General features: G+C 41.1%; 1 protein-coding gene across 2 annotated transcripts in view; it reads left to right on the top strand.

Moving 5' to 3' along the window:
- RSBN1L (round spermatid basic protein 1 like) overlaps positions 1–25,666 on the top strand; it is a 47,144-nt gene that overhangs the window by 17,711 nt on the left and 3,767 nt on the right. The window contains exons 3-7 of one of the 2 annotated variants that reach the window (XM_048949689.1): positions 7,557–7,817; positions 8,136–8,200; positions 17,549–17,686; positions 17,877–18,019; positions 20,977–21,144. In XM_048949689.1, coding sequence (XP_048805646.1) covers positions 7,557–7,817; positions 8,136–8,200; positions 17,549–17,686; positions 17,877–18,019; positions 20,977–21,144 — 775 coding nt within the window. Of the gene's footprint in view, positions 1–7,556; positions 8,201–17,548; positions 17,687–17,876; positions 18,020–20,976; positions 21,145–25,666 lie in introns of both variants that reach the window. The other variant, XM_048949679.1, reaches the window with a different exon arrangement.

The raw sequence follows: 25,666 nt of genomic DNA, 5'->3' as shown, positions 1-25,666 counted from the left end.
TATGAAGCTTAAACTCTCTGGAACACAAGGGGTAATTCATCTTTCTGGCTCAAAGTGGAGTTTCTGTGCTTATTCTTTGAAGACACAGTCTGAAGAGGTGGAACGGAGCTGAATCTTGATTCCTGTATGTCAGTACCTTCAGTTTGAGTTGCAGTGAGAATGGCATAATGTGCTTGAGCCGTATGCCTGACTAGCCACATGGGACTGTGGGAGGAAAAGAAAGACCATTAATGAGTGTATTTCTTACCTGTCCCCCTACTGGAGAGTAGAAGGCAGAATTTCTTGATGGTGCTGCAGTAAGAGATGGTTGGTACAGCACCAAAGACTTAAGTAATGTTTTGCAGCTGCTGACAGGAGTACCCAGGCTAATGTTAAGCTGCAGAACAAGTACTATACCAGCAGCTGATTCATACTTTTTGTGCCTCCTAAAATGAGGAGTAAAAAGATTCAGTGTTTCTGTCTTTGAGTTGAATTGGAAAAAAATATGGAAAAAATGGTCCCTGTTGAGACTCTTTGCTGATGTTTTTTTCCTTTGTGTGGCCTCCCACCAAATGCTCTGTAGTTTTGGTGAATGAGTTCTCCCAAAGCAGGGAAGTGAGAACTGACCAGTGGCTGCCTGCAGTTACAAATGGTTATTCCTTGCTGACTGCTGCTGGAAGGCTGCAGGGTTAAAGGAGTAACTTAGCATTATTATTGATGTCTTCTGAAACTTCTGAAGTGCTCCCTACTCAGCCAATAATTTTGAGGGCTGTAACCTCAGAGTTGAAACAATTGGATGAAATAAGAACTCTGTGGCTTCTGCGAACTTGTAATGTTCAATGAAGTAAGTCTGCGGACAAAGCAAAGTACTGTAGGTAACTGTGGAGTTCTTTTTACTTACACAAGTAAGTGCATTTGGAAGGAACTAATCTGCAGTTACCAAAGTTGAGGCTGTTTGTTGTCATTTTAAACAACAACATAGTACTATGTAATAATAATGGTGCACTGGAATATTTGTAGAATTCCAAAGTTTTGGATCTCAGTCCAGCCAGTAGATCTTGCTCTGCGTGTGCCAGGGATAATGTGGCACTGCAGTAAATAAGTTTTTAACCAACCTTGAGAGAGAAACTTCCATGCAGGTATTTGTGGTGGATTCATAGAATCACAAGGTTGGAAAGGACCTACAAGATCATCTAGTTGAACTGTCCTCCCATCACAACAAACTGAGCCATATCTCTAGCTCCTCATCCAGGCACCTCTTGAACACTGCCAGGGACAACGACTCCACCACCTCCCTGGGCAGCCATTCCAGTGCCTGACCACCCTCTGAGAGAAAAAGTTCTTCCTTATATCCAACGTAAACCTCCTCTGGTGCAACTTGCAGCCATTTCCTCATGTCCTGTTTGTTGCCTTGGGGAAGGGGCCAAACCCCTCCTCACCACAGCCTCCCTTCAGGAAGTTGTAGTCTCCCCTGAGCCTCCTCTTCTCCACCCTGAACAGTCGCAGCTCCCTCAGCTGCTCCTCACAAGACTTGTGCTCCAGACCCCTCACCAGTTTTGTTGCCCTCCTCTGGGTTAGTGCTCATTGTCTGATATTTGCGGTGTATTAGGCCTGATTTGCATAGAAGATGGTTAAAAATCGTCCAGAGGGAGTTGTGCTATTGCTGAGTATATGCATGCATGAGCAGCACGTGAAGAATGGAAATCTGTATTCATTCCTTGACAAATACAGTTCAAGTTCTATAACTCTAGTCATGAGGATATTGTTAGCCAAGCAGTAACACGGCATTAAAATGTATTTTTCTTTGGTCTTTTGTACCCCAGGGAAGTATGAGCTCAGTCTGCTTCTTAACACCAGCTCAGGGGGAAGGGTTCTCTAAACACTGAGGGGCGCTGAGTATTTCTTCCCTGTTGTTGTTTGTTCCTGGAGTCCTACAGGAGTTCTGACTCACCTTAAGAAAGGAGCTTTTTTAAGAAAGAAGTCACAATCTTCATCTGTGTTTATGTTTCTGAATCATGCAGTGGAAAAAATGCCTTGTTCACAGGTGCTTGTTAATGCATCTCGGAGTACAGGGACAGGATGTTGTCATGCAATTCAGAATGTCTCATAGCTTGGTTGATGCTGGACTCCTGCAGTTCTACGTATACGTGTTATGTACATGTATGTTGTGATTGCTACAGAGGACTGAAACAGGTGTTTTGAAAGCTTTGGGTTGTGTTACTGCCTCAGTAGTAATTAGCTGAGACGTGAAATAAATGAGCTTGCATCAAGGGCTGCATTCATACTGCTTAAACCAAAGCTAGTTTGGCTATGTCAGCGTTAGTGTTGAGATCTTTATTTTGCCTTTTGGATGGCTTTCTTACATTTTCACCAAATTCTAGACTGTCTGCTATGAGACAACTTCCCTGGCGTCCTAGGAAAGAGACGCTGCGTGTATGTAGCTCTTCTTTTCTTTATGGCAACCTTTCTCCAAGTGTCAAAGCAGCACTGTAGGTTTTGGAAAAGGCAGTGCATTTTGCTTTACAGCACATATATATATATGCAGCAGTGGAGTGACTGAATGGGTGTGGTTCTGCTCCTCTCTACAGATAATACAGAAGAAGATGGAAGCACTGTATTGGGCATTGCTGATAGGAATTGTGGTATTTCAGCAAACTGATTCCTCTCATTGTTCAAGTCTTGGCAACTTCTGAGCAGCTATAAACACCTACTTCAGAGTGTGTAAGTTCAGCAGAGCAGAAGCCTGAGGCTAAAAGAATGCCACATTCTTCTTTGGAGTTCTGTTCAGGTTTTGCTGAAGAATACTACTACTAGAAGTCATTGCTTTCCATTTGGTGTTTGTATTCCTCAGGAAAATGTCAGCTGTGTGCTATAATAATTGAATGCAAGTACTCTAAAGTTGGGTCTAAGTGGATGTCAAGGCAGTTTGAAGGATATGCACAGTTAGTGGATGTGTGTGCTGTAGTAGCTGAAGGAATTTTCAGCTAAGATATTACACTTTAATGTGCAACTGAAAAAAAAAAAAAAAAAGGAAGACTTAAAAATCTGAGTCTTTGCAGTGAGGTTTGCTGGGAACTTGTTCTTAGTTTGTGTGTGTGTGTTAAGGCAGTATTGTGTGTACAGGGTTTCTTCCACTTAAGTCAGCCTCTTTTGGGGCCTGGAGTGGGCAGGTGAAGGCAGGGTGGGGGGTGGGCAGCCTACCTCAGCAGATTAGACTGCTACTGGCAGGAGCTGGTTCTGCTGCTCCTTTCCTCTGCACGCTGACACTTTTTTTTTCGGTGCTTTAGCTCCTGTCAGGCAATGCCAGGAAGCAGTTCTGTTCACTGATGTAGCAGCAGACAAGCAAATAGTTTTCTGCTGAACCGTTAAGTCGGTTTGTTTTGCAATCAGATGAGCATCAGTCAGTACAAGGAGGAGGTGCTGTGGAACTGTGTGCCAGGAGCTGTGGGAGAGAGATGAGTGGGAATTGGGCTCCGCTTATCCATGGCCATGAGCCATGCTCAGCTGTGTCGTGCATCCATATTTGAAGGCTGAACAAATAACTGAGAATCTGACATTTTTCTCATCTGCCAGTATTGTGTTTATAATACAAAAATCTTTCTCTGAGAAATATGACATCCGGAATATCAGACTGGTGCATACTCTAAAAATAATGTTTCCTGAGTACATCATTGCTGCCAGTATGAAAATAGAGCTCTTAGCAGAATTGCAGTCTTGTGTAGGCAGTAGCTTAAGCCTGTGTGAATTTGAGGGAGGCTCAAAATGACAAACCAGCTTTTCAAGTAAGGCTGTCTTTCATTTTCTGCTTGAAGTGCCTTTAGAGATGTTGGTATGTAATTTTTTCAGTTGTGTTTCATTCTGCTATTATTTAGAGTCCTACCTGAAGTCCTTTCTTGTGACTTTTGTGTCTCAAGGTCTTTTTCCTGTCCATTGGCAGGAAATTGGCATTGTTAATCTTGAAGAGAGCATTCATACATTGTCTCCCAAGGGTGGAGACGGCCGTTTTCATTTCTCTCTCTCCATAGCTCAAGCAGCAGTTCAGGCAGCTCTGTTACTTCCCATCATAGTTGTTCTGGTGGGCTTTTATTACAGCTGTTTGATCTTTCTGTGGCTGTTGCTCTCTTGGTTTTCAGTTACCTTGGAGTTGAAAATGGCTTCAGTAAAAGATCTGTGGGAGAGAGGTGTTTGGAGATGAGGGGTTGCCAGCAAGTATTTATTTGGCTGGGTATTTTTGTACAATCATGTTACCTGGGTAAGCGTGTACAGATGAACATTCAGTACTTGATATGTATAAGAAAAACTCTTGCAATCTGTGAGCAAAAGTAAAACAAATGAACAACGCCAACAAGCAACCAACTAAAAAACTTGCAAAAAAACAAACAAACAACCCCAAACCCTAGCCAAATAACTCCCTCTACCCCCCCCCCCCCCCAAAAACAAAACAAAACAAAACCCCACAGCCCAGTCTATATTGTGCTTGTACTCCAAGTGAACAGAAAATCTCCCTGACGCTGGAAAGGCAGTTGTGTTGGTTACCAGGTTTAAAAGAAAAGTTCTGTGGTTAGCTGTTTTCTTTCCTTCTGAAAGCTTCGTGGAGATGGTATGAAAACAAACCCAGGAAGTGATAGATGTTCTTTGTGTCAAAAATGCCTTAATCCCTCTTAAGAAGGTTTAGAGTACTTAAGTAGGTGTAAACCAAGTTAACTAAACTTGTTTTTACATCTGGGTTGACTGCAGACCTTTTTGGATACATTCAGACCAAGTTCTTAAGTTCGGTAGTTTATTAATGTACTGGATTACATTCAAGCTATCTAACTGTGTATTGTTAAATCAGTGTTTGCTTTTAGTGTGTTTTAAAAGCACCACTGCTGTTAAGACCTTGCTTACCTCATTAAGTGCTGTTTTGTAACCTGAAAAGTTTCTATTTTGTCACTCATTCATTGAGCTGCCTCTGAAATGTATTTGGTGATGTGTTCAAAAAGAAAAAAAGTCAACCATGGCACTTTGCAGAAGGCATTGAATTAAATTGGTTGTTACTTGAAAAGGCTTCTCAGGAGATGCAGCCAAAGACAGAGAATGGGGCAGAGTGAAAATCGGGTAGTCTTTCTTCTGTCTGTATGCTGTAGAAATTGAAGTTGGCAATTTTTGAGATAGTTTTGTGCAAATACAGGTTCACAAGCTGTACAAATAGCATATGTTGCAATTAGTAGTAATTTAAAGTCATCTAATTGCTGATGTTCAGCTAGGACATATGAGTACTAATCTTTGGTCTGAGGGGTTCGTTTAATGACTGTAGATGTATTAAAATATAAGAGAACACATAGCAAGTGGCTTCTTGCTTTAACTTCAGATTATGTTGTGTTTGGTTGCCACTGATTGTAACCCTGATGAGCATAACTCCCATCCCTTTCCTGGCCTACATCAAGTTCTGGATCTGAGTTGCTGGTCCCTGGAAGGATGTGGGCTCTGCCTGAAAGCAAGAGAAACAGGTTGGCAGGTAACCCCTGCTATCTCTAGAGCTATCTCTAGCTCTACCTTGCTACTGCATTCAGCACTCAAATTCCATATGTTATATATGCAGATGGCCATACTGTTTGAAAGTGTTGGACTTGAAGTATCCTTCAGTATAGCAATGAATGTTCAGGTTTAGAGTGGTGCAATTTTTTGGATACTGCAGTTTTTTGGATACTCTCTTCTGGTGTGTTGACAATCAGGAGGGAGAATGCCTAATTCTGTAGTCTGCGTTCTGAGGTTTGGGTTGAGATTTTATGGTCTGTAATATGGAACTGTCCTTTTGTCATAAGCCACCGAGTTATTTTTATTTTCCTCACATGAAACTAGTGCCATAATGACACCAGTCCAGTACCATAATGTGGGTGGCAGTTGATTTTTGTCAGGTGATGATGTTTCCCTCAGGTACCTTGGCATCCTTGATGAGTTATTGGTTACTCCTGTAAGGATTAGGTAGCTGCTTGCACGTGTATCTTTCCTTCCTGGTCTTCCCATGCTAAAAGATTTTAGAAGTGCTGTGGCAGAAAATGTTAACGAAGAAATAGTGACTTGTATCTACCAGATGAAGCAGTACTATTACAAAGGTCTGTGCTGTTTTTACATTAAGTTTAGCCTAATGGAAGGACAGATTTTCATGAGGATCCTGTGCCTTCTGACAATTGAATGTGGTTAGCTAAAAATGAGATTGTGCTCGTAGTTTGCTACATTAAATCAGATTTAGATGGGAGTCTTTGTAGCTCTTAACTGTGTGGATTAAGTTAAGAAATCCCGGAGCCCACTTCCTTGTTTAGGCTAAGTAAGCAGCAAGTGACCTCAGGGCACTTCTTCCCACTACAAGATGAGAAAATAGAAGATAGGGAGATAACGAGCTTGCTGCCTGCGCTTCAGAAGTCCCGGAGGCATTTGTAACTGCTGTTGCAAACCTCAAGAAACTCAGAGGCAAGTGGCTTAATTGCTGCTGCTTCTTTCCAATATCTGCATAAATTCCAGTCCCAAACCTTTTAATTACCAGCAAGAATGTGTGATTCTATTCACCAGAAGTTGTGATCTTTTTACTTTTGTAAGGACTGCTTTGTGAATTACTTGAACTGAGGATTGCAAAATTAAATTAGTCTGCTGAAACACAGCAGTAGAGGCTGCCTTGAAAATTAGTATGCTACCAAACATTTGTAAATTTGAGGTTACTTAGAAATTGTGCATTTCATTGCAAGATTTCTCTAAACTTCTGTGTCTGAACATGCTTATTTGGAGTCGCTGATTGTGAGTGTGACGTGGTTAGTAATTTGATTCTATGAAATCATGATATGAGATTGTATCAACTGCTTTGTTAGACTGCCCTGAAGTCTAGAAGTCTTTGGCTTATCTCATTTATTCCAGCCCTTGGCACCTCTCCCCCAAGCACTGGAAGAACAACGCTTACAGAGGAGGCATTTATCTTCAATATTGCTTGAACACAGTGTCTACTAATGACTACTTACATGCACAGATGTGCCCTTACATCTTATTTTCAATTTAGCTTGCATATTATGTAAGGTTATGAGGTCTCTTTTTAAAAACAAAACAAAACAAAAAAGCGTATGGTCAGGTTTTTGGTGTTTCCACATGTATTTCAACAACGTTCTATTTTGTTTCTGGAAGAATGCCATGTAAAGCCATCTGACAAGGTAGGTCATAGCAACATTTGTAAGCAGCTTGCTGATGGTTGATATTCATTGACTGTAAATCTCTTGTTTGGCAACGTTTATGGACAGCTGTTGTGTAATTGATCTGAACTTTCTGGTTTAGAAGTTGGTGAAGAGCACTTAGACAGTGTGGCTGTGGTCTGTGGCCAGTTACGAGAGTAGCCCTGGAAATCTTTTTTCTTTTTTGCTGTAAGTTGTTTTTGTTCTCCTTTATGTTAATCAACAGTTGTAGCCTGATCCTTGCGCCTGTCCCTAATAGTCATTTTCATTAAGATCCACATTTTGGGATGTGTGCCTTGTTGAATGCTTTGATAACTTAATCCTGATCTCTGATAAGTGTTCTCTATCTGAAGGTGCTTACAAGGTCTTTTTTTCTTTTGACAGCTGGGAAGGAGAAACCAAAAATGAACGCAGAAGAGCTACAGATAAAAAAGGTTAAGAAGAAAAAGAAAAAGAAACATAAAGAGAATGAGAAGAGGAAGCGTCCAAAAATGTACAGCAAATCCATTCAGACTATCTGCTCAGGACTGGTTTCTGATGTTGAGGATCAGGAAGCCAAAGGCATCATAGATGATCATCTTAAGGATTTCAATGGGAAAAATATGGATCCCAAGAAGGACTGTGAGTCCAAGATACCAGAGAACAGTGAGTTTCCATTTGTCTCGTTAAAGGAGCCACGGGTTCAAAATAAACTCAAAAGGTTGGACACATTGGAGTTCAAACAGCTGATTCATATTGAGCACCAGCCTAACGGAGGTGCATCAGTTATCCATGCCTACAGTAATGAACTCTCCCACTTATCTCCTGTGGAGATGGAGAGATTTGCAGAAGAGTTTGTGGGTCTGGTTTTTAGTGAAAATGAAAACTGTGCAGCTTACTATGTAATGGGTATTGTTCATGGGGCAGCTACATATTTACCTGACTTTTTAGACTACTTTTCATTTAATTTTCCCAATTCACCAGTGAAAATGGAGATTTTGGGAAAGAAAGATATAGAGACAACGACTATGTCAAATTTTCATGCTCAGGTAAGAGGTTATATATTTTACTTTCTAAAGTCATGTAATGGTTTCAAACAACTGTGAAATGGATTTTCTTAGAATACAGTCACCATTTAGCTGTGCTGAGTGAATGAAACAAGACTGGAAGCAAGGTTGTTCTTTGTTAGTTCTTCAGTGCTAAGGAGCTTATTAACTGAGGAAAAGTTGCATTTTGTGTGGGAGGGGAAATGTTTGCATGCACGTGGTCGTAGGTTTCTTTGGATTTGTCACTGTCTGAAGCCTAACTGAGTTTCTGAGGGCTAAAATGACTTAGCTGCAGCTCTCTGGGCATCTAAACTGTAGCTTTTCTATATGAGCTTCTTCATAAAAACTGAAGTACTTTAATACATCAGACAAACGTTACACGTAAAACCTTTGTAGGGAACAGTTAAGGAATTTCATATGTAGTTTGAGACTTCTAAATCTGTTCATAAAGGAGAACTTGACAGTGGTTCATAGAGCTATTAATTTGATCCTTCCTGGTTGCGTTTGCCCTCAGTTAGTTGTATTCCCTTGAAAGCAGTTAAGCTGTGTGGCAAAATGGCAGGCATCTTCTGAATCAATTTCTTTCTGTTTTCATTTTCAGGGAGAGATGACTGTATAGTCTCATAGCAGTCACTACAGGTTAAACACCACCTTGCTATTTATAAACTTGCTGTAAATGATATGAATAGTCTGTATGCAACAGTAATGTATTTCAGGTCCTGTAAGTTTAGGAAAAAAAGTGCTTTCCTAGATTGCAACCTTGGTAATGAGAGTATTGTGTAAAGCTGTTAGAGATAACCTGATACTATTATGAGGACACTTAGTCCAATTTTTCTGTCTGTATTGACTTTAGTTCACAGTTAACTGTTTAAGTTGCTTAGAAATAGATTCCTATTTGTGAATATTAAATGTTATTTGGGACACCTATTAACTATGTTAGCCTTATTTAGACTGTTATGAGGAGTTCAAATGTGAGTCACACTGTTTGATTTAAAAAGATACGCTTTTGTTTCTACTACTTAAATATTTGTGTGGAGCACTGCTGAGAAAAGTCATGCAGGTCACCTGCAAGTGTGTATAGAACTGAATTGTTGCTGCAAGGGAATGCTTGCAGCCCTGGTTTAAAGAAAAGAAACAAACAAAAAACCCATCCACTGCTACACAATGTGAATGTTCTGTAAATCCACTAAAATGTTCTGAGTTTCACCAACAAAGCAATGATTCTGTGTACATGATACCTTATGGGAGCTCCCCAGAGCTGTTCTGTCTGATGCCATTTCACATGAGGAAGCTGAATCTGTGTATGTATTCTCTTGGGCAGCATTAATGGAAACATAACTGTGTGCTGTTATCCATCTTAAAAACATACTTAAGAAATGCCTGGACTTGATTTCTGTGAATTGCAATGGAACTGTTACTGGTTAATTTGATGTGACAACAGTAATATCCAATATCCGCAGCTGAATCAGTTCTGTGGTCACTGCTTTTGAGATCGTTTCCCTACTCTACTGTAAGTGAAGGAAGAACAGAAAACGTAGTAGATGAAAGAAGCTAAACTTTACATTGCAGCGTTTAAATCATTCATTGACTTTGTAGTCATCAAACCTACATTTCACTTGTCTAGAGGCTTAGTTCTGCTGTCTTCCTTTTGTTTTCTCTATTTTTCAGCAATCTTTTGTAGCTTTTTATCACTTGTCAGGATTTGGTTGTGTGTCAGACTGCTGGGCTCCTATTACAGTTTTGCTCGCATAAGAGGTGCCATGTGTATAAATGATGTGTATATGTGTGCGCCAGACTTCTTCATGTGGTCTTTTACACAGCATTACTCGTATCTGGAATACAGTGGTCAGTACCTTGGTTGACTAGCTATTGATTCTGTTTTTCCTTACTGCTGTTATTTTAAAATCTTCTTCTGTCTGCATACGTTCTCCATGTTACCAGGTGACTTGCTGCAGCTTAGGTTTCCTAGCTCAGTGTTTCTTTTCTGACTGGAGCCAGTATCAAAGGTTTTTGGGAAGGAGTTTGAGGGCATAGCAGTCATAGTGGTACTGTGCCACAGGGCTCACCTTCCACAGGTGTCAGAGGGCCTTTTCAGATCTGAGGGCTGTGAGTTGTGGTTTTTGACCTCTAGCTGTACTTCTGTTGCATGAATCTCACTTGTTAGTGTCCACCTCTTTTTTTCTTTTCAGTTTTCTGTGTCTTAATTTTCAAAAAAGTACTGAATGATTACATAACCTGTTACTTTTTTGGGTGCAGTTCGACACTATTTTCCCTTTGTGCTGAATTTTTTGTTGAACTTGAAGAGGTTGTTGTTGTTCTGTATTGCCTTGAAATTTTAAATGTAGTTTCTCTTCCTGCATTGCAAAAGCTCTGTACTCGTGTGTTATGCGGTGCTCTGAGCTGCGTGTGCAAAGGTGAGTGCGTTTCTGATGCCCAGGTAGGAGCTCAGTGTGTCTGGTTTGCTTTGAATATCTGTCTCAACCTTCTTTAGCATTAAAAGTGTTCAGTATTAAACTCAGCTGTTGCACTGTTTAAACTAAAACACAGAAGTGAGGCCAACATCAGTAGGTGAAGTTCTTTGGTTGTTTTTGAGACCTCTTTGTGATGTGTGTAACCATTCTGACAAACCTGACATTGATTTAGCAAATATACTTCGTACCACCAAAGTGGTATGAAAAGAATGGTCCAGAGAAGGAGGAATGAGTTAAGCCTGGAGCAGAGGTATTGGAGTGTTGTATCGGAGGTGACTTTAATTTTTTCTTCCTCTGCTGGATTCTTTCAGTACCACTCAGTGAGCTTCAACCCCGTTTTATCAATTCCTTTTTCCCCTGTGTTGGATAGAAGTGATGTATTTTCTCTTGTTGGGAGAAATGGGGTGAAGCTTGTGAGACAGCTGCAGTAGGTTTGAGTTGGGATTGGTTCTGTCTCATCAGAGTGAGCTGTTAAATTTTGGAGAGAAAGAAACTGGAGTGTTGTACGTCACCCATCTCAGGTCTGTACTTAAGCACTGCTAAGTAAATTTTTTTTGTTGTTAATATAACAGTTCTTTTGTGAATCATTTCTTGATTGAGGCTTGATGACTGTATCTAGACAAAATGGAATTAGCTTGGGTGTCCATCCCTGGATTCCTTCATCCCTGTAGACTGATAGCTGCATCATTTACCTGATAGCTTTGAATCTTGTCAAGTTCTTAGGAGCATTATTAAGAATGCTCCTGAACGATCAGCTTTTACCACCTGCTTGGAGCTCATGTCACTTGAGATCAGCTTGTTAAGCAATGTGCCTCGACAGCACTAACATTTTGAAGCTGTGATTGTGTCCTTGTGCTGGGCAGATGCAGACTTTGTATCCTGCTAGAATCTCAGCTCAGGCTTCATGTTCAATTGTAGCAGTGCTTACTGGGTTGATTTTTTATTTTTTTTTTTTTCTCCCCGTTCTTCAGCCTGGTTGGAGAAAAAGCATAATTTGTGCGGGTAGAAAAAACCCTGAGCAATACAAAACAGTTTCTGTGCTTCAAGGCAAGGCTTGACTGTGTTTGAAGCCTTATCTGACATGTCCTTATCTGATGTGCTTCCTGAGATCTCCAGGTGATTCCACACTTCCCAAGGGAATTTGGTGAACAATCTTCTTTTCTTGTTTGTCCTCTTACCTTAATCCTCTCTCTATTGCTTTTATTCTTATCAGTAGCAGACAAGACAAGCACCACATGCCTCTCTTTTAGTGTTTTCCAAGTTTGACACCTTATATCCTTATATCCTTAACTGATACACACTTGCTGAGCCCTCTTTACGCTCTCTTCAGTCAATCCTTCTTGTTGATGTTGAATTTAAAAAGAAGACCAGTGTCTGGTATGTTGCTATTGTAAAGGAGTATGAGAGGATTGCTTCAGGTGGCTCACAAATGATTGCTCTTGGTTGCTTAATCCTGCCTTTCAGAGCAATTTATGATCTGTTGTAGCAGCAGCTCTTGCAGAGTCAATTCTCTTTTCATTTTTATGTGCAATCAATTATGTGTAGATACAGCTGAGTATAGTTTTTGCTTTCATGCAACTTGAATTACATCCTGTGCATTTAGAGCCCTTTTGGAGATGTTGTTTTGAACCTTTCCTGTAGCAGGCTTGGAGCTTTGTGTTACCTGCAGCTTTGGTAAGCACATGCTGTTCAAAGCAAAGATCCTTGGTGAGTATCACAGTGCAGGGCCTTTCATATTGATATTGTTGTGATGAAATGGTTCCACTGTTTGCAGTTGCTAGATTCTATTTCTATCCTTTGAGAATGCCTATACTATCATTGAAGGAAAGGTTTGTTTTTGTTTGGCTTCATTGTTCTTTGGCTTATCCATACTTTCAGTTTTTGCCATTTTATTTTTTAGGCTGAAACACTTAGCTTATTTCCCCCCTGCCCCCAGGTGCTTCTAGGATAAGTGTTTGTGTCCTGCTTCTCTCACCACCTGTTTGTATAAGGTTGTGTGTTTATCTTACACCTTGAAGAACGTGTTTTGAGTTCTCACTGAATTGCTGCAGCTTGCTTTCTGCGTTGGCTACCTGCTTTGTTACTGTAGGGGAGGTGAGGATGATCATCCTGAAGCCCATCTGATTTGGGACAAGCACTGTATGTTTTGCACCATTTGAAGTGTGGTTGTATAAGCTGTCAGAGCTTGCCTAGTACCTCTTGCTGCTAAAAGAGGATGTGCTTGTTCTTGCTTCCAGCTGTGTGTCCTTGTGCCAAGCTGTGGCGTTTCTCAGAGCTCATGTGAGCATATTTGGTTTGTTAATCCAGCTGAAAATTTTGTCTGCTCCCATGTGATTGGTTTTAGTTCATGGTACCAGAGGGACGAGTGCAGGACTACACAGTCAATCCCATTCTGTGACAGCAAGCGATTTACTGCTTCAGAGATGGAACTTGACCCCTTGCACCTTCGGAAGTCTCATATTCCTGTGTTAATTGGTATAGATGTGGGGTATTTGGGTCGTGTAAAGAACAGTAAGTGTGCGAGAGGAAGGAATGCAGTGGTGATGACGCTGATGTTCATGTAGTCACTTCTCAGGTCAGTGGTCATCCTTTCTTTCTGACGGTTCTGGGAATCTTTATCTTTTATTTTTCTTTCCCATCCTCCTCTTTCAGCAGGTTTATCTTTGGAGAGATTTTCCTGATGTTCACTCTTTCTGATTTGTCAAATCCTGCTTGCTTGAACATACTTTTTGTCTGTTCTCCTACTTGAGGGGACTTGCTGAAAACATTTTTTTTTTCCCACGAAAATCTGAAGTATTTGCATGCTATTTCGTTTTCTTATCACTAAAGATTTGTCTTTTTTCATATATTGTGGTGTTTGCCTTGATTCAGTGGTCAGAGGGATTCTTTATATTATACGTTATATGCATCACATCAGTTGTTTCAGCTTTCACTTTAGGTAGAATTCACCTTGCTTTTAAGCTTTCTGAATGTTTGTTTGGTTAAAGCTGTAAAGGTTATGAGTAGATGCTTGCTGTTACACAAGTTTTCCCATAATAAGGTATTTTTTCGTCTTAGATGATGACAAAATAGAATTTTTAGCTTGTTAAAACACATTGTACCATTGTGTGTTTATCTCATAATGTGTAGGATTCTGCAAGAGACTTTTTTGATGGATGGTGGCAGCTTACTGTCTTCAAAGCAGAACTGTTCTTGTTTATTAAATGGTGTTGAACAGAGAATCAGTTCACATGGAATGACATCAGAAGCCTGCATTATTTGTTTTGCATGTAAAAGTTACCTTTCAAGATTGCTTGTAAACAGTGTTACCAACAGATACCAAATGAGTTGTATGTTGCTTGTTCTCATTGGGGTATTTTGTATTGAGGGAAAAACAAACTAAACAAAACTGTCAAGGTATGCATTGGAAACATGGAGAGAATCTGAGACTGTTGTCAAAGCTCTTCTTGAGTTAGAGTTGTGTAATAGCTACTTTGGCTTGGCAAGATTGTTTTATGTGAAGGTTGGAATTCTTTGTCAACTATTGCACTGGTTTTTGTGTCAGTGGAATACAGAATATTAGGTTATCTTGCTTCTAAATAGTTGGAGTATCTGTCCTTTGTTGTTTGAGGATTTCAGCTGTGATGTGAATGAAGTATGTGAAGTGATAGTATTGACTGCAGTCATAAAAGGACACTGGTGGAACTGTACTGTGATAAAAATGCTGGGGTGTGTCTCCTGAAACTTCTGTTCAGAAAGAGGCATACCGTGTGTGCGGTGTGAAGACGGGGATGATCATCTCTGTCTGTGGCACAGCTAAAGGAGGAGGTTGAAGGATTAGGGAGCATGATGGAGTGAGACAGAGATAATGAGTGGAGCTGCTTCCTGCTATCCCTGCAAGAAAAGCACTGGGGGATGCTCTGCAAGTAGTGGTGGATTTCCTACTCTCTTGTCATCGGACAGGAGGAGGGGACTTAAGAGATGGGGAGGAGTGGAAACGGGTCTCTGCTTGGGGTGGCAGGGAAGCCCTCTCCCTGCCTGGCTTACCTTCCCAGGTGCCCTTACACAGTAGGTCTGAGGCTGTGCAATGTGAAGGACAGCTCAGTGAGGATGTTGAAGAAGATCCATCCAGAGAGTTGTCTGGGACTTGTCAGCAAGACTGCCAGTGCCTGGAACGAAAGAAGGGTGGTTGTCATACATGGCTCCCTCTGAAGGGAACGGAGCGCCAAATAAGCTAACCAGACCCACAGGGGAAGTCTGGGTCTGGGTCAGGGACATTGCTAGGAAGCTCCCTGGTCTGGCATGGCCCTCTGGTTATTACCCATTTCTGGTAGTTGGCAGAAGTGAAGTCATGTGGAGAAGCCTGAGGGCTCTTAACAGGGTCCTTAGAGCTGAGACTCTAGTGGAAAAAAGAGTGTTTACCATATTTGGAAGGAAGGCTAGCCAACTCAGGAAGAGTACAAAGATGTTGCTAGGGTATGCAGAAGGGATATTAGAAAAACAGTCATAGAATGAATTATAGAATCATAGAATGGCCTGGGTTGAAAAGGACCTCGAAGATCATGTAATTTCAACCCCCTGCTGTGTGCAGGGTCACCAACCACCAGACCAGGCTGCCCAGAGCCACGTCCAGCCTGGCTTTGAATGCCTCCAGGAATGGGGCATCCACGACCTCCTTGGGCAACCTGTTCCAGAAGTTCAACAAAGACTTATCTGGCTACCACTGTTAAAGATAATTGAAAATGTTTTTACAAGTGCATTAACAACAGGAAGAGGACCAAGGAGAATCTCCATCATTTGTCGGCTGTGACAAGGGACATTACCACTAAGGCTGAGGTTCTCAATGCCTTCTTTAATAGTTAGACCAGTTATCTTCAGAGTACTCAGCCCATGCCCTTAGTCTAGAGTTCAGGATGCTATAGTCCTGCAGTTGGGCTAAATGGCCTTCAAAGGTCTTTGAACTTTTCTGTTCTAATCCAGTCATGGGAAAGAGATGAGATAGCAGATTCTCAAGAGCAGCTGAAAGTCTTTGTGTGCTTGCTTGCAGCTCTGAACCATGGAGCATGTGTGCTGCTGCAGGAAGATGTGGAAGAGAGTGAAGAGCTAGAGCTACTTCAGAAGACAGTGCTTACTGCCAGCTTCTGTCTCCAGTGGCAGAATTTGTGTTCTTTCTGGCCAGGCATTCATTGGGCCTACCTCTTAAATCTCTTTCTTAAGATAAAAATAAATAGAATTCAAGGATGTTAATGCAAGTGCCAGCTCAGTGTCCTGACCTAGAGTGGCAGAATGCTAAGCTACTTATACCAGTGGAAGACCCATCCACTTGCATGTTAGGTTTATCAGTGAACTGTGATTGATTCATTTATGGTTGTCTGTACTTTCAGGAAGTGTTGTTTGGGTGCTGCAGAATGGATCTGTCCAGTAAGCCATGAATGAAAAGCATGTATGCCTTACCTATCCAAGTGCCTTCGTCCCGTGAGTCCTGCCACTTAGTGTCAGTGCAGACAGCTGAGGACTGACTGATGGAGATTCAACAGAAATGAGAATTTGTTATTGTTTTGTAACAAAATCAGCTGTGTCAGTGCAAGAGAGCTGCAGGAATGTATAGTTAAGGATTTGGGGAATAGGGGAATGCTGCTCTTCTCAATACAGCTGTCATGGTTTGCCGTCACATTAACTCAGACATTCTGTAGAGTCGTACTGTTTGTCAGTCCTCTGTGGCCTGGGTGTGTGTGACTGAGTTGATTGGAAGAGGGTTTGGCTCTCGGTTTCTGAAAGGCATCTTGTTACATCAGTGTAGCTTCTAAGGAGGACACAATATTGTTCTGCGTTGTATGCTTACTCTTTTCTGGAGTTGCTGCTAATTATCCTCTGCCCTACTGTAATTAATGGGAATTGTAATAGTCTGTTTTGGGTGAGGACTATAATTAAGCTGTGCTTCATTGTTTTCGCTGCACTTTTTTTGCTTCGTTGCTTTGGATGCAGAATGTGTAGAGATGCAGTGCAAAAGAAATGCTGTACTTGTTTGTGCAGTAATCCATCTGCTCTTCCCTCTGTTTTGATCTTGGTCATATTTCATCTGATAATACTGCTGTGTTGTTTAGCCTGTTAAATAGGAAACCAGAAGGGGAAGTGATCCTGATCAGTCTTGTGCTTAAGTGTTTTATTCATGTAACAAGGCAGATAAGATTACTTAAAAACAGAACAACCTAACAACCTTCATGCTGTGTTTCTGTTTGAGTTTTAAGAAGTTGTTTTTTGTTTTTTTTTTTTGCAAGGGGTGAATGCTGTGGCCTTTAGAGTGGGAGGAGAGTGGAAGAAGTCTTAGCGTACGAAAAATAAAGGAGTGGTTGTCATTCTCTCTTTTCCTGTACCAGCCCTTTGTGGGCCTTCACTTCACTGTGGAGTTAGTCCAGTTAATGGACTCACAGAGTGGCTGTGTGGGAGAGGATGGTTAGCTGAGGAACTACACAGAATGTAATGATCTGTAACTCAGGATGCTGCATAACTTATAGAAAAAGTAAAAATTTGGTTAGACTTAAGTATGCAGATCAGGTAATCAAGGTAAGAACATTTAGTTATTACTTAACTGGTTAGGTTGTACTTGAATAGTCTTTCACAGTTACTGCTTTCAGAATATAGTTTTCTTGAAAGACAACATTCACTCAATCTTGCATTCAGGCTTGAATTATAGGAAGTACAATTGTTATACATCTTTAATGGGCTCTTCTGTCTTTGCTGACTTAGTAGTAATTGAATTCTTAATAATCTTAGGTATAATGAGGGTTTATGTAGGACTTGCTATCAATCAGAAAATGTAAACACAGATTAAAAGTGTTTATTGCAGACTTGGAGTGACAGCGACCTCAGTGTAACTTTAACTGTCATATTCTACTTATAGGTAAAAAGAACATACTCTCATGGTACGTATAGAGCTGGCCCAATGAGACAGATCAGCCTGGTTGGAGCAGTTGATGAGGAAGTGGGGGATTACTTTCCTGAATTCCTTGATATGTTGGAAGAATCACCCTTCTTAAAAGTAAGGACAGAAGGGAGTAGGGTGGGTGAAGGGGGACGGTGCTCTGGTAGTGTAAAATCAAGTGACTGTGCTATGATGTTCACTTAGATAATTGAGTTGCTTAATAAACATGTTCACTCTGACAGATAAAGACTGCTTTAAGTAATATATATAAATTCACTTCAAAATTGTGCCTTGTATTTCCCATTAGTGTACGCTGCCATGGGGAACACTTTCTAGTTTAAAATTAGAGAGTCGTAAAGACAGCGATGATGGTCCCATTATGTGGGTGCGTCCAGGAGAGCAGATGATCCCTGTGGCTGACATGCCAAAGTCACCTTTCAAAAGGAAGAGGTATGTTGATGCATTTTGCTTGATAAGTGTTTGGTTAGTGTTCATTCTTTGAAAATTCATTTTAATTCATTTTACTTCTAACATTTTGCTGGCTTATATGTTACTTTAATGTAAATTGTTGAAAGTGTTCATCTCAAAAGATACAATTTTAAGTAGCTTTGCCTTACAAGAGTAGTTTTGATTGGTGATAATGTGTTTTTTGTTTCTTTTACAAATATTTTTATTGTTTACTGTCTGGCCAAGGGCACTGCTGGTTCTCTCAAGAGTTTTAAGAAGAATTTAAGGTTACCATCTGAATATTCCTCATGCAATGAGTTTACAATATAGTGAGGCGAAAACTGCAGGGAAATGTAAATAGGCATACAGCTATTGATATATGCCTGGAGACTGGTGGTGACACTCCTCTTCTGAAGTGTGATTGGATTTTTAAAGACCTCAAAGGACAGGGGCTTCTCTCTCATCTGAAAGATGACATGTCCAGCCTTAAATCCTGTTTCTAAGTTTTCTTGTAGTACTGGGTATAAGCACTAGCTTGAGAGTGAGAATATCTGCTGCAGAAATTGAAAGTTATATTGTGCCTTTGGAGCACTCTTCTTCAGGATTCAGGTACATAAAGGAAGCAGACGAGGAATGGATGCAGGGTCACATGCCTCAGGAATGTACTGTGAAGGGGATACAGGGAAAGTCTGAGTCTATCTGGAGATGAATTTGGTAAGGTGTAAAGAATGTGAAGGGCAACAAGAGGGACTTCTGAAGGTGTATGTGCAGCAAGAGAAATGGATAGGGAAAATTTAGATAGTCTGCTGAATGGGGCAGAGGTCGATTAACCAGTGTTCTCGAGAACTGGAAGAAAGCAGATAGCACTCTAATGTTTCAGAAAAGCAAGGAGCTGGACCTGGGGAGCTACAGGCCAGTCAGCCTTGCCTTGACCCTGGGAAGAATGCGACTTTGAAACATGAGGGACAATAATAGATATTGGGTGAAGCTGGCATCAATTGGTAAATGAGAAATGGTGCCTTATCAACCTGATAGTCTTCCTGATGACAGGGAGTAGAGAGGCAGGTGCTGATCTCTTTTGAGATACCAGTGAGAATCTAAGGAGTGGCATGGTGTTGTGTCAGAGGGTCAAACTGGGGAGTAGGAAAAGGTTCTTCACAGGAGGGTGGTCAGGCCCTGGCATGGATTCTGTAGGGCTGGAATCGTGGTACCAAATTGCCAGAGATCAGGAAGCATTTGAACTATGCTCTCAGACACAGGGTTTGAATTTTAGACTTGATTCTTACAGGTCCCTTCCAACTCCGTTTATTCTGTGAATCCATTCTAATCTACAACTAAATGATTGGCATAATGGCTGAGGGTGTTGCTAGGGTTGTTGTTTATCTTGGCTTTAGGAAGATTGGACACCTGTCTGCCTAACCTAACTTCCTAACACTCAAATTAATGAAGGACAAGCTAGACAGATGAAGAATGAAATGAATCAAGAATTGGCTTAATTTCTGTGCTCAAAGGGTTGTGATCAGCAGCTCGAAGTCTAGTTGGAGGGTAGTCTCTGTTCAATATTCCCATTAATGATGGGACATCAGCAAGTCTGCAGATAGTATAGAATTGGAAGGAGTGATTGATGCACGAGAGGGTTGTGCTGCTAAGCCAGAGGACTTGACAGGCCAGGTCTTATGAGGTCAGCAGAGAGAAGTTTGGGATCTTGCACCTATGAGGAAGTGTGCATCAGTTCAGGCTGGAGACTGATTGGCTGAAAAGCAGCCTGATAGATGAATACTTGCCAGTCTTCATGAATGACAAATTGTAAGCTGTCACTGTGCCTCTGTAACAAAGCAGGTCAGCAGCTGTTTGGATGGGATTATGAAGAGTACTGTCAGCATGCTGATGGAGATCATTCTTCTCCCTTACTGGTGTAACACATCCAGAGTGTAGTGCCCTTCTCTGGGCTCACCAGTCCAAGGCAGACCTGGGCATACTGAAGCAGATCTGGTGATATGCAAGTTGGTTACTGGAAGAGCTGGGGTTTAGCCTTGTGAAGGGAAGGCTCAGCAGTGTTGTAGAAGCATTTGATAGGAGAGAGAAAAAGAGGAGAATCACGCTTTTTCAGCAGTGCCTGGTGACGTGAGGGAATGGGCACAAGCTACGTTACAAGAAATTTCATTTAAAACAATAGCAACAGAACCAAACCCCCTTTACTGTATGGGCAGTTGATCCCTAGAAGAGGTTCTTCAGAGCTTGTGCAGTCTCTGCCTTCAGAGATGCTCAGAACTTGACAGGTGACAGCCCTGAGCAACCTGCTGTGGTTGTGCATGGGAAGGTAGACCACATGCTCTCTAGATGTCATGTGCAACCTGGCATTCTAAGTAGCTCTTGAAAAAATGTTTTGTGGCACGCAGCACAGGCATAGGCTGGATACAGGAAAAGGTCTTGTGTCTCTGTTCACCACTGTGTTGTGTCCTCCATGCTCATTAAACTCTGAAGAAATCTTTCTGCTTCTCATTCTTAGTTTTGTAGTGTGGAATTAAATATGCATGCATGTTTTCTGACAGTTCAGTGGAAACACAAATGGTAAAAACTGCTTGAAGAATGGTTGTGGTGTTTATCAAACTGTTGCACACACTGTGAGCTGGTAGAAGATGAATGCTCTTATAGCATGGCTCAGGCAAGGTTGAAGCCCAGGCTTAACCTTAAATATGAAACTCCTGGGTGCTTTGTCAGGGTGTGTAGATGAGAGAGGCTGAGTCATCAAGGCCTTTTAATGTACTTAGGAACCTGACAAATGTTTTTGTTTGCATCAGTATTCTGATTTTTTGCTTAGCTCGTTACGTATTTTGTTTGCTGTAAGGGTTACTGTCTTTCTCATTGGACTGTATAGTCTCACCATTCTGTTGGCTGTGGATAGAAATCAGACAATTAAGGGAAATTTCTGTATCACCAGTACTATTTTTGTTCTACAGAACTACCAATGAAATAAAAAACTTGCAGTACCTACCTCGAACCAGTGAACCACGTGAAATGCTATTTGAAGACCGGACACGAGCCCATGCAGATCACATAGGACAAGGTTTTGAACGACAGACTACAGCTGCTGTGGGAGTGTTGAAGGCTGTGCACTGTGGAGAGTGGTATGTGTTGACTGACTTACTCAGCTGGGTGTCTGGAAAATATTTACCTCAATTTCCATTTATTATCAAAAGACAGAGCACTGAATAGGCTAATCTAGCATTGGAGGTATTTAAATAATACTTTGTAGATAACTGGATTTTTTTCTATCTCTCTTTGCACCAGCTGTGCTTGTCTGCCCTTTAAAAGATTGCATGCAGCTTGCAGTGTGGCTGAAACTGGAAAGGTGCCCTGCAGCAGCAGTTTAGTAGCTATGATTGAATTGCTGTAATGAAGTTGATGTTGGATGTAAAAAATTCTTCACACTTTTGTTTTAGTTTAAATAACACATGCACATTGAGCTGAATTTCTGCTTCAGAGGTGCAGGTGAAGGTGTTTTGACAATTCTGTGTGTTGTCTGGATATGAGCAAAATTTTTGTTCTTGCTTTAAAGTCATGGCTGCTGTAACTCTGACTTATTAATGGTAGATTGCATAAGAAGAATCTTCTTGGAGTCTGTGTGATGGTCTTGAGTGTCTGTCTGAAATTCCCACGTGTCATTCAGGAAATGAATTTATCTTGTTAGAAGCTATTTACATTTTGACTGAATAAAGAAACCCCTAAAGCACGTGGGCTCTGTCGCCCAGAACAAAGGATCTTTGTTTCAGGAACTTCTGACCTTGGTTTGGGGGAATGACCTTAGTTTTGGAGGTTACCTTTTGTATACTTAAATAGAACCACCTTTTGCTCTTTCTGTCTTCCTGCCCAGAATTCCCTTTGGATGAGATAATGCAAATTTATGTTACAGTGCAAGAGTTAATTGAGATAGGAAATAATTGCCACTGGGAGAGAACTAGATTGCTCAGAAGTGAACGTGTTCTTATTTCTGGCTCTGAGATTTTATGATTTACTTCTCATCAGGCTCATGACAGCTGGAGCTTCAAAATCCCAGCTTGTTTTGGTTGTGTGAAGCTGGAGTGAATTAAGATTGAGGAGTGGTAGTAGAGCAAGAGTTGAGCTACTGCGTAAATCTGAGGGAGGTGTGATTGAGGGAAAGGGGGAGAGAGCATTGTCAAAGCTTTATCAAGGAAAATGTGAGAAAACAAACTCGTCCCTAGAAACTGGGAAGAGTTTAATGTGATTTAAACTTATCCAGGAACTTCCTATCCTCACCCTGTCCCTCCATAATAAGATCATCCCCTCCTGGATATCATTACGTTTTCATTTACATTCTACAAGTAAGTTTTCCCACCTTTTATGCTTTTCAGAATGAAACCACCATCTTCTCTTCTAGGTTGGAGCTTGTGGAAAAGCGAATCTGTCCAATCTCCATTAAAATTCCTTTTAAACTTATTTATGTGTAAATTGAGAAGTGATCTGGAGATAGCCAGATCTACCAAACAGACTTCAGCCTAAGGGAGAGGAAGAAAGAATGAGCATTTCACTTCAGCACAGAGACTGAAAATGTATCTTTTAATGCGGGGAAAAAAATTGGAATTGATATATGTAATAAATTGCCTCTCACTGCAAGAATGATATTGAGGCCCTGGAGGTGGAGGGCAATGAAGTTGTGAGGGGTCTGCAGCACTGGTCTTGTCAGGAGCGACTGGGGGAACTGGGATTGTTCATTATGGAGGAGGCTCAGGGGTGTCCTTATTACTCTCTACAACTGCCTGAAAGGAGATTGTGATGGGGTGGAGCTCGGCTGCTTCTCCCACATAACTATCAATAGGATGAGAGGGAATGGCCTCAAGTTGTACCAGGGAAGATTCAAATTGGATATTGGGAAATTCCTCTTCTCTGACAGAGTGGTGAGGCAGGGGCACAGACTGCCCAGGGAGGTGGTGGAGTCACCGTCCCTGGAGGTGTTGGAGAAATGTTGAGATGTGGCACTGAGGGCCGTGGGTTGGTGGGAAATGTTGGTGATAGGTGGATGGTTGGACTGGATGATCTCTGGGGTCTTTTCCAGCCTTGGTGATTCTGTGATTCTCTGTAGAGGAGAGAAAAATATAACACAATTGATGGAATAAAAATGATTTATTTCAAGCCACGTTTGACCTCTGTGATAACTTCTTTCCCTTTCTGCCTGTCAGTACAGTTTTGAGAAGGTACCATGCTGTATTTATAAGCTCTGTTTAGTTTCTTTCATATAATGAGACATTACTGCAACGCATTAAAGTAATTTCAGCTATTATCTTTACCATGGCTCTTAAACTGTGAGGGGTTTTATACTAAACAAAGCAATATGTGTGGAAATCTTGAAAACTGTATTTGACAACAAAAGTAGAACTTGGAGCTGTGCCAGGAGTGAGGAGGGCACAGTGGAAATAAAAGCACGCGTTGTAACAAGAAGATACCATATATTAAAATATTTTCTTTCTCCTGAGGGGAAAATAAAGTAGTTCTTAGACTTGCTGAACTGAGTGGTTAGTTTGTATTCAGTGTAAGAGTGAATAGAGCACGGAAAGATAGCTGCTTGGTGCTTGTAGGGCAGCATGCCTAGAAAAGCACTTAAAAGATAAGAAATTGCTTTCCTCAGCTGCTGAATTGTTTGGGAAGTGCTGGCTGTGGTTGTGATGCTAATCTTGGGTTTTGTGGTCAGAGGGTACTGAAGAAGAATCATGCTTTATGTGCAGCGAACTAGTAGGGGTGGTGTGCAGGCTTGTTGGTACTTCTTGGGTACTTCTTGGGCGAAATGTATCTGTGTTAGTATTGAAGGCACTCCTCTATACCTACAGCTGAATGTTTATATGGACAGCTTATCTTACCTTGAAGAATTTTGTTTGTGACTGTGCTTGCCAACAACTTGGAGAAACAAAATAAACTTAATGTATCCTTATCAGCTTTAGGAAGGGATTGTGCTGTTAGGAGATTGAAATTTTTTCTTTCTCTGTGGGGCAGCAACATCGTTTCCTCCTGCAAATCATTAGGACTGTAAAACTGTTGTTACTGCTCAAGTGATAAAAGTGGTAATTACATGTCTGGCCTACTTGGATATTTTTAAAGGATTTAAGCAGGAAGTCTTACAATCCTTTGTGCTCCTGGTCTAACTATAGAAGTAGTAGTGTGGTAGCTGACACAGTGGCCAGGGCATCTCATAGTTTGGATTGAAAATCTCTTTGGACATCTAAGTGAACTGTTTCCTGAGCATTTCACTTGCTTCAGATTGTACAAAATAGAATATCCGAGTTGTTTTGCTAATAATCATGTTTGCAAATGCAGAATTAAAAATTCCCTGGCAATTTTCTGTGTTTACAGGAAGAATGCCATGTTCTGTGGTATGATTGCAGTACAGAGTTGGTAATCATTTTGTTGCTTGTGTGTAGAGGTAGGGAGAAAAGTCATGACTAAAAAAACCACTTACTGTCCTGTGTCCTGACATAATGCTTAAAGCACTGAGTGAACACTGCTGTGAGAACTTGGCTTTGGGCTGAAATCCTTTTTATTCTCTGTATATTCCCTGATTATTCTCTGTATGTATGTCTGAGTTAAGAGTTACTTTACAAATGACATTAGCTCCAAATGCAGATGCGTGTCTTCCCTGATGTAAACTGTACTAAATGTCTTTAAAAGATAAAAACGTAACTGTATATCTGACATAAAAAGTAGATTCACGCTGCAGGTATTTTCATGCTGTTGATTAGAGCTGGTTCTTCTAAGCTTTTTGCTTTCAGTGCTGAAAACCTCTTCAGGAGGATATAGAAATGGAGGATATAGAAACAAATGGAGGGAGGTGTTTCTATCTTCATAAAATTGGGAGTACAATATGTGACGTAAAAATTTCCCTGTAGTTAAACCAGGCTTTTTTTTTCTCTCTGTAAACAGCTTGAACTGTTTTTTTTTTTTTTTTCTTTTTTTTTTTTTTTCCTTTGTTGAGGTCATGACCTGAATCAAATGAATGCATCTCTTCAGTTTGAGAAGCCCAATAAACTTTGCATCACTGCCTGCTTCTTAGGACAAAACCAATACCATATGCATGCAAAAACCACAAATAATTATCTTCTTGTGCTTTGAAAACATGGTCAGCAATCTATGTGGTGTGCTCAGAAATGCATGGATCTGTTCTGCCTGTGGGAGCAGATCCCACCTGTGGCCCAGCTGGGAGGAGGAGGGCACCCAGCTCCCCAGGGACATGCGGCCGCTGTGCTGACCCTGCATGGCAGCCAGATGCAAAGGGCATCTCATCAACAGATGTTTCTTTTTCGGGGGGGGGAGGAGGGGAAAAAAATCCCTCAAAACCACATGCAAATCTTAGCTTTATGTAGAAGAACTGAATTTTATTTTTAGATTGGGAAGTGGTAAGGATTGTAGCTGTCATGGCATTTGTTAATTAATTCTAGATAATTCCTTTGGAGACATTATTATATAAATGGTGCTTCTTTCAGAGAAGTGCTGTGGGACAAGAGGTGATTTCCTGTAACAGTTTGAATACTCAGGGAAGCCATAATTCAGATCTTGCTCCTCTGTAGCTGTCTAGTTAGTACAAGCACCAGTGTATTTTTCAGGGGATGCTGTGAAGGATGCTGGTGCTTGCTGCTCACTGGT

This window comes from Lagopus muta, chromosome 1 (genome assembly GCF_023343835.1).
Source record: "Lagopus muta isolate bLagMut1 chromosome 1, bLagMut1 primary, whole genome shotgun sequence".
NCBI classification, from domain to species: Eukaryota; Metazoa; Chordata; class Aves; order Galliformes; family Phasianidae; genus Lagopus; species Lagopus muta.
The sequence above is the reverse complement of the archived record's forward strand: the minus strand, read 5'-3'. Positions and strand labels throughout refer to the sequence as shown.